The sequence below is a fragment of the Malaclemys terrapin genome, chromosome 7 (genome assembly GCF_027887155.1).
Source record: "Malaclemys terrapin pileata isolate rMalTer1 chromosome 7, rMalTer1.hap1, whole genome shotgun sequence".
In the NCBI taxonomy this organism is placed as follows: domain Eukaryota; kingdom Metazoa; phylum Chordata; order Testudines; family Emydidae; genus Malaclemys; species Malaclemys terrapin.
This window is the reverse complement of record NC_071511.1, coordinates 126,505,840-126,514,464: the sequence shown is the minus strand read 5'-3', so window position 1 is coordinate 126,514,464 and position 8,625 is coordinate 126,505,840. Positions and strand designations below refer to the sequence as shown.

Sequence of the window (8,625 nt, the reverse complement as noted above, 5' to 3'; positions counted from 1 at the left end):
CGATGGCTAATTACTCTCACCCTTAGAATATCCGCCTTCATTTCCTGTCTCGCTTCAGCTCCCAACTGTTGGATGGAGCTGGCTCGTTGCTAGACTGCAGAGCCGTAGGTCCTTCCAGACTGAGCGTCCCCCGTAGCCTCCCAGAGAGAAGTTTAATAGATGGAGCTGTTTGCCAATCCGTTCGTCATTCTCACGGCTCTTCCCTGACCCCTCTCCCGTGTGGGCAGCAGAACTGGGCACAGGATCCCAGGAGGGGACCGCAGTCCTAGGCCTCAGTGCATGGGGGTCCCTGGCAGGCCCCGGATGGCCCGGAGGCATCTGTGCTGCCCCCCAGGAGCCCCGCTGCATGGCTGGAGCCGGGTCTCTGCCCTGGAGCGGCGGAGGCAGCAGACTCCTGGCTCAGCGGGGCCCTATGGCAGGGGCTGGGAAGGCTGCGGAGGGGGCGTGCTCTGCCTATGGGGACCCAGTGGCAGGCAACAAGCCGTGGCCAGGGGGCCAGGAGCAGCTGGCCCAGCTCCTGGAGGCCCTGAGCACCCCGTGGTCCCGGCAGCCCCTCACTGGGCAGCCTGGACTACACAGCTCCTTGGGCCAGGCCTGTATGTGCCTCCTCTGGGCTGCCTGGGTTCCCACGTAGCCGGTGATTTATCAATTTGCCAGAAAAATCATTGAATCGGCCAGGTTTTTTACGTGGGTCGAAGGATTTGCCTTGTTCTCCCAGTGCACGGGGCTGGCTCGTGGTAAAAGTTTCTGTGTCCAGCCGAAGCTGTTGCTTCCGCAGTGCGAGGGAGAACCGATCCAAACGGGTGAAAGTGCAGCAGCGGCCTGCCCCCCGCCACGCGTGTGCGAGAGAGGGGCTGAGTCACGCGCGTGTGAGGAGATGTGCAGCGTTGTCTATCTGTGCTCTCGCTGGATACTGTAAGTGGCTGTTTTTGGCCGGGGGGGCGGTGGTTTCTGAGTTGCCTTGTGGTTGGGTGGCAGTGGGTTTGCCTTGTGGCGGTTCTTAGTGCTGGGGGACTGGGCTGGGGAAGCTGCATAGTCCACCCCAGGGAGGTGGGGAGCAGGGGGAGGACTCCCTGAGCAATGCCCCAGTCTCACCCCCCATAGTGTCAGTGGGGTGATACTGGGGTGGGCATCCCAGAGAGCAGGAGCTCCCTGTAAGCTGCCATGTGCCCCCCAATACACACCCCCAATTGTGCCCTGCTAATGGCCCCCCCCCACAACACCTCTTCCCTGTTGCTCCAGAGCCCCCGGGCTGAACTCTGCCAGGGCGGGGCTGTGCCCCCAGCCTGCCCTCGCAGCAGTGGGGGGAACAGGCAGCTATAGGGCATGGGGCAAGGGGTGCTCATGGCCTAGGGGCAGCCGTGGGGGTGGGCTGGAAGACCCATGCCTGTGAGATGGGGGCAGCACAGAGCCAGTGACAGCCATGGCCTTTGTCTTGTGGGCCCCCAAGCTGGCACAGACTGGCCTTGCCCACGAGGGGGGCCCGGACGTCTTGGCGCTGAGCCAGCAGGGCCCCAATTCCTGAGTCGAGCTGTTGCCCAAGTGCCCGTGGCCCCAAGACAGGAGCCCCGCTCCCAGCAGGGGGAGGAAGAAGCTGCTGCCCACTGAGTGCCCCGCAAAGCCCGGGCCCCTCTGGTGCGTCCTAGCAATAGCCTCGTCTGGGCCTGATCCTGCCTGGGGCCTTCTCTGGGGAACTGGGAGGGGAGGGGGCCCAGCAAGTCCTGCCCTTGGGCTCATCCCTCTCAGGGACCCACCCTTTGCCTTGCTGTGCTCCGGGCACCAGGCGCTGCGGCAGGGTAGGCCTGGCACCAGCTCCTGCCCCCTCTGTGCATGACCCCCCCCACCAGTGTGCACCCCCCCTTGCATACCCACTGCCTCGCTGGTGCCCCCCCACCTCCTCCGTGCATGCCCGCCCCCCCGCCAGTGTACCCCCCGTGCATACCCACCCCCCCGCCGGCACGCCCCCCCACCCTCTGTGCATGCCTGCCCCCTTGCCGGCGTGCCCCCCCGTGCATGCCCCCACTTCACCGGCACGCATACACCCACCCCCTCGCCGGCGCGCACACACAGCCACCCCTTTGCATGCTGACGGCTAGACACCTGCGCTTTCCCTGTGACACACTTGAGGGCCACTGGAGCTGCAGGGGTGGAGAGTGGGGGCTGGGGTGAAGGGAAGGGTTTAGATCCAAGGTGGCTCCTTGCTGTCTGGCAGGAGGAGGGGCGGGGTGCCAGGGGCACTTCATACTAGAGACCTGCAACGGCACTTGGGCCCTTCTTGCTCCATGGGGCCTCCACGGGCTCAACTGCCCATTAGGGTGGTGGGGTTAGGGCAGGGGGGTCAAACTGCGGCCCGGGGGCCACATCCGGCCCTTCAGACGCTTTAATCCGGCCCTCGAGCTCTCGCCGGGGAGCGCGGTCCGGGGCTTGCCCTGCTCCGCATGTACCGTGGCTCCGCATGGCTCCCGGAAGCAGCGGCATGTCCTCCCTCCGGCTCCTACGCGTAGGGGCAGCCAGAGGGCTCCACACACTGCCCCTGCCCCTGCCCCAAGTGCTGCCCCACAGATCCGCCATACAATTTCCATACCCAGATGTGGCCCTCGGGTCAAAAAGTTTGCCCACCCCGGGTTAGGGTCTGCTCCAGTCCCCCAGCAAGGGAGCCCACTGGAATGAAAGGGCAAAAGGCTAACAGCTGAGACAAGGAAAGGTCATGCACAATTCACTGTTAGCCTGCGGAACTCACTGCCACAAGGAACCACGGAGGCCAAAAGCTCATCAGGTTCCCCCAGTCGTTTCCTGTGGCTAATGAGTGGGTGTCCCAAGTGACATCACAGGGGACGTGGAAGGGCCACAAACCCTCCTGCCCCAGGGCAGAAGCCAGCCCCTGACTGCCACAGCCAGGGAGAAACTCTCCCCAGGGGCCAGATATTCTATAAGTGCCCATCGGGGGGCATCTTACACCTTCCCCTGGGGTCAGCCTTGATGCTGGGCTTGGCAGCCCCAGAACAGAGGCGGGGTCCCCCCTCCCTGCCCCCTGGGCACCAGCCCCAGCTGCCTATCCCGGGGCAGGCTCCGCCTGTCATTAGGGGCAGGGGGGAGGGTGTAGCTCAAACTCCCCTCCCCTCATGACGCCTGTGCATCTGGGCCAGGAGAGGGCTGGCCTGGTGCCAAGCAGAGGAAGTGGCCCAGAAGTGGCAGAGAGGGGGATGCCGGGAACCAGCCCTGTGGGGGCCCCAGCTCCCGCCCGTGCCCCTCCATGCGTGTCTCCGGCAGCAGCTGGGCCCAGGGCTACGGCCCCAGGGCCTGGCAGGCAGCACTGGGTACAGGACCCAGGGACCCTGGCCTGTTCTAGTGGGGGCAGCTGCAGAGGGCGAGCGCGGACCCCTAGCCCTGTTCCAGCGGGGACGGGGGTGGGAGCAGCTGCCCTGGGTGCTCCCCTTGGCTGGGCTGGGGAGCAGGGCACAGCTGGCTCACTTGAGCAGGGAGGGGGGCTGCAGTGCTCAGGGATCCTTCAGGGAGACACTGAGGCAGCACCAGGCTGGATGCTGGGAAGAGCTACACACCCGGGACGGTCTCTCCAGCGGCCTCCTTCCCCACTACGGCCTGTCCCTCTGTGTGTCTGTCCCTCTCCCTGGCCCCTCCGTCTGTCTGCCCAGGGAGACGAACCTAGGGCTTCAGTGGGGCGCCTTGCCCTGCTCCCACCGGGCCCTACTGTGTGGAGAAGCAAACCCAAAGCTGGTTCCCAGGGAGCATGATCCCTGCAAGGGGCTGGGGGTCTAGGGGCCAGGATGGGACCCAGGGGCAGTCCCCTTGCAGAAGAGCCAGAGCTGGATCTCCGAGCTCACCGGGATAATGGACCCCGGGGACAACACGCCCCTCCCAGGGAGAAAGGAGACGGGTCCCTGGGGCTCTCCAATTCTGCTTCTTCCCCTCCCCTGGGGCACTGTATTCTGGCTCCATTGCGGGCACAGGGACCCAGGCAGGACTCGTCCCCCCCAGCACTGCGCGGGGCACAGGGACCCAGGCAGGACTCGTCCCCCCCCCGGGCACCACGCGGGGCACAGGGACCCAGGCAGGGCTCGTCCCCCCCGGGCACTGCATGGAGCACAGGGACCCAGGCGGGGCTCATCCCCCCCAGCACCGCGCGGGGCACAGGGACCCAGGCAGGACTCGTCCCCCCCGGGCACTGCATGGGGCACAGGGACCCAGGCGGGGCTCGTCCCCCGCGGGCACCGGGATCCAGGCTGTGCTCACTGCCCCGAACCCCTGGGCACTGCGCAGGTGGGGCTCAGTGGCTCCTTGCTGGTCTGAACTGGCATTTCGGAGGCACATGGTGTGACGAAGTGGGGGGTTTTCTTGTTTTCTGTGGAGTTTCAATGGTTTGCATGCAGAGGGGATGGGACTCAGTTTCCCTGGGTGTTACTGGTTTAACGAGGTGAGGGGAGAGGGAGTTTGTTTTACAGAGGACCAGAGAGAGGACGTGGGGATCCAGACGATGGCCGGGAGGATGGATACCCCAGCGACCGGTGACCTGGTGACCCGGAGGCCCAGCTGAGGAGACGCAGCCGGTTCTGGCCAGTGGGAGGACAATGGGCTGCAGAGTGAGGAGACAGTGACCTAACTAGCCGGTTCCAGCCAGAGGACAGAAGCGAGGAGAGGAGGCCCCGATTTACGACCCTGTTTCCCTGGAGAGAAGACAATGGACAGAGGGGGGGCCTGGGATCTCAGATGCCCAGCTGGGAGCAGGGGGCTCGGGGCTGGAGAGGGGGAGCAGGCAGAGCCCGCCTGGATGCAGAGAGACTGGGATGTGCTGGGCTGAGGGAGGCCAGGCCTGAGGCCCTGAGAGTTTCCTGTGCTGGGTTCAGTTGCTCAATAAACCACCTGTGTTACGCTGGCTGAGAGTCGCTCCGGTCTAGAGGACAGGGCGGGGGGGGGCATTATTCTCTCTGGGGGTGGAGGCCCCGGGGGGCCCAGAGTGAGTGGACCCCCGAGAAGGGCTGTCGCACTAAAAGGGGCACCCCCCACGGACCGCACGGGGCCAAGAGCGGGCACGATCGGTGAGTCCGTGACACATGGGCACCTCTGGCCATGGCAACGCAGCGGGCGCCGAGGGGCTGCACAGGCAGCCATGACCAGTGATTGCCTGTGAACTAGAAACAGACATCCGGGCCCAGCCCAGCCCCCCCCACTGCCCTGAACCCCCTCACAGCCTCTTCCTCCCTGATCCCACGGTACACCTTCCCTTCCCCTCCCTGCCCCCCACCCCCTCTTCCTCCCTGATCCCACGGTACACCTTCCCTTCCCCTCCCTGCCCCCCACCCCCTCTTCCTCCCTGATCCCACGGTACACCTTCCCTTCCCAGCCCCCTACCCCCTCTTCCTCCCTGATCCCACGGTACACCTTCCCTTCCCTGCCCCCCACCCCCTCTTCCTCCCCGATCCCACGGTACACCTTCCCTTCCCTGCCCCCCACCCCCTCTTCCTCCCTGATCCCACGGTACACCTTCCCTTCCCTGCCCCCCACCCCCTCTTCCTGCCTGATCCCACGGTACACCTTCCCTTCCCTGCCCCCCACCCCCTCTTCCTCCCCGATCCCACGGTACACCTTCCCTTCCCAGCCCCCCACCCCCTCTTCCTCCCCGATCCCACGGTACACCTTCCCTTCCCAGCCCCCCACCCCCTCTTCCTCCCCGATCCCACGGTACACCTTCCCTTCCCTGCCCCCCACCCCCTCTTCCTCCCCGATCCCACGGTACACCTTCCCTTCCCTGCCCCCCACCCCCTCTTCCTCCCTGATCCCACGGTACACCTTCCCTTCCCTGCCCCCCACCCCCTCTTCCTGCCTGATCCCATGGTACACCTTCCCTTCCCTGCCCCCCACCCCCTCTTCCTCCCTGATCCCACGGTACACCTTCCCTTCCCAGCCCCCCACCCCCTCTTCCTCCCTGATCCCACGGTACACCTTCCCTTCCCTGCCCCCCACCCCCTCTTCCTCCCTGATCCCATGGTACACCTTCCCTTCCCCTCCCTGCCCCCCATGCTCCCCGCCCCCACCCCCTCTTCCTCCCTGATCCCACGGTACACCTTCCCTTCCCCTCCCTGCCCCCCATGCTCCTTGCCCCCTACCCCCTCTTCCTCCTAGACCTCCCACCTCCTTCCCCACCCCCACCTCCCTAGCCCTCCCCAACAGGTTCCCCGACCCCACTGTATCACCAGACCCCCTCTAAGTCCCCGCCTGGCTCATGTTACACCAGGCAGCCCATGGGGCCCCACGGCTCCGTTCGGGTCCAGCCCCTGTGTGCTGCTCTGTTAGCTCCAGGCCCAGGCCAGAGGGGTCAGCCAGTCCGACCCCCACGGGAAGGGGCTGCTGCACCCGGGCAATGCGCGGTGTCCTCACTCCTGTGCTGTGCTAGGGACAGCAAGGATGGGGTGCGCACACACATGTGCTCACACACGTGTATGTGCACATACACACGCACGCACACATACATGGTCACACATGCATGCACGTGCACACACATGAACATAGTGCGCGCACACACACACATGCATACATGGTCACACATGGGTGTACACACGCACACATACCTGCATACACATGCATGTGCATACATGGCCACACATGTACATACACGCACACACATGGGCCTATGCACACACCCAGATGCAGTCGCACACACATGAACTCTGGCCCTGCCATTGCCCACCCCTCAGACATGGGCACACACACCTACCTGCACACACGTGCACATAGTGTACACACACATGCATAGGTGGCCACACATGCCCGTATATGTACACACCCACATACGCACACAAAGATGTACACACACATACACAGTCACACACGCAGGTATATGCACACACACGGCTCCATGCGCACACCCAGACGCGGACGCACACTGGCCCTGCCTCCCCCACACGTTTGTGCACACGCGCGCGCGCGCGCGCACACACACACACACACGTATGTGCACACGCGGGCCACGCATGCACACAGCGCGCCCCCACGCACCTCCACACGCATGCCCGGCCGCACACGCACGTACACCCGCGCACCCCCCCCCCCGAGTCCGTGCGCACCCCAGACGCAGCCGCACACGCACGCACGCTGGCCCTGCCCCCGCCGCGCACACGCACACTCTCACACACACACCCGCGCACGCGCGCGCGCAGCAGCACAATCACCATGTCAGAGATTTCGGCTCCGGCCCGGTTTTTTCCGCGCTGCGTCACGCGCCCGTGACTCCCCCCGGGGCGGCCAGCGCGTGGGAGCAGCGCCGCGGGGAGCCCCTGCGCCGGGGGGCCCCGCTCGGGGGGGCCGGCTCGTGTCCCGCTCGCCGAGGGCAGCCCATGCCCGGAGCCCGCCGCGGGGGCACCTCCAAGCTCGCCGGGGCCCGGCCGGGCATGTGAAGATGTCAGTGGGGTGCGCCTGCCCTGGTGAGTGGCTCCGGCCTGTCCCCTTCGCGCGTGGGGGGGAGGGGGAGGGGGAGGGGTGCGCAGGGGCAGAGCCCGGCGCTGGGCACCCACGCGAGACACGGGGCTGGGGTGCGCGCAGGAAACTCTCCGTGGGGGCCGGGGGGTACGAGCCTGGGGGTTGCAGCGCCTTTTGCGGGGGGGCGGCAAGCGGCGGGCCCCAGGGGAGCTGGCATGCGGGGTGGGGGGGTCCGTGTCGGGCTGGTGGAGCACAAGGGGCGGCGTTCCCAGCACAGGGGAGACGGACCCACAGAGTCTGCCTGCGTCTTAGTGGGCGGTGGTGTCCCTTGGCCCGGCTGCGGGGCTCGGGGCACCGTGTCGGGGGTGCAGTGGTGCCCCTTGGCCCGGCTGGGAGGGCTCGGGGCACCGTGCCGGGGGTGTCGGGGGTGCAGTGGTGACCCTTGGTCCGGCTGGGAGGGCTCGGGGCACTGTGACGGGGGTGCCAGGGGTGCAGTGGTGCCCCTTGGCCCGGCTGGGGGGGCTCGGGGCACCGTGACGGGGAAGCTGTGGTGCCCCTTGGCCCGGCTGGGGGGACTCGGGGCATCGTGACAGGAGTGCCGGGGGTGCAGTGGTGCCCCTTTGCCCAGCTTGGGGGGCTCGGGGCACCGTGACGGGGGTGCAGTGGTGCCACTTGGCCCGGCTGGGGGGGCTCGGGGCATCGTGCCGGGGGTGCAGTGGTGCCCCTTGGCCCGGCTTGGGGGGCTCGGGGCACCGTGGAGGATGTGCCAGACTGCCACTGGAGGTGGAACCGTGGGCACCCGCCAGCTCTAACTCAGAGAGGAAATGGTTGTAACCACCTGGCTGTTGAGGGGCACAAGCTGGGTGCAGGTGGCACCTGGGGGGAGTGGGTGGGGAGAAGTGTGATGAGTTGGTAAGGCCTCAGCTTTGTCCCAGCCAGGCTCTTGGCCCCCTTTCCCAGCCTCGGGCCCTTGCCCTGCAGGGAGGCTGCCCCGAAATGGCCCGTGGGGAGCCTCTCTGGGCTCCGAGGGGCCTTTCAGCCTTGCCAAGCAGTGGGGGCGCCTGGGGAGATAGTGGGACTCCTGGAACAGTGCAGCAGGTGCCCCATGCTGGGAGAAGAAGCAGGCCTCAATGCTCCTCCGGCCCTGTGCATGGGTGCTGCGAGCTGGCTGGGGTAAAGGCGGAGGGTTGGGAC

At 66.5% G+C, this 8,625-nt stretch overlaps 1 protein-coding gene across 2 annotated transcripts in view; it reads left to right on the top strand.

Moving 5' to 3' along the window:
* The first annotated feature begins 7,095 nt into the window (after positions 1-7,095).
* The window catches only part of LDB1 (LIM domain binding 1), a 40,417-nt gene continuing 38,887 nt past the window's right edge, over positions 7,096-8,625 (top strand). For both annotated transcript variants that reach the window (XM_054035653.1, XM_054035652.1), the window contains exon 1: positions 7,096-7,436. In XM_054035653.1, coding sequence (XP_053891628.1) covers positions 7,412-7,436 — 25 coding nt within the window. In that variant the 5' untranslated portion in view covers positions 7,096-7,411. The remainder of the gene's footprint in view (positions 7,437-8,625) is intronic.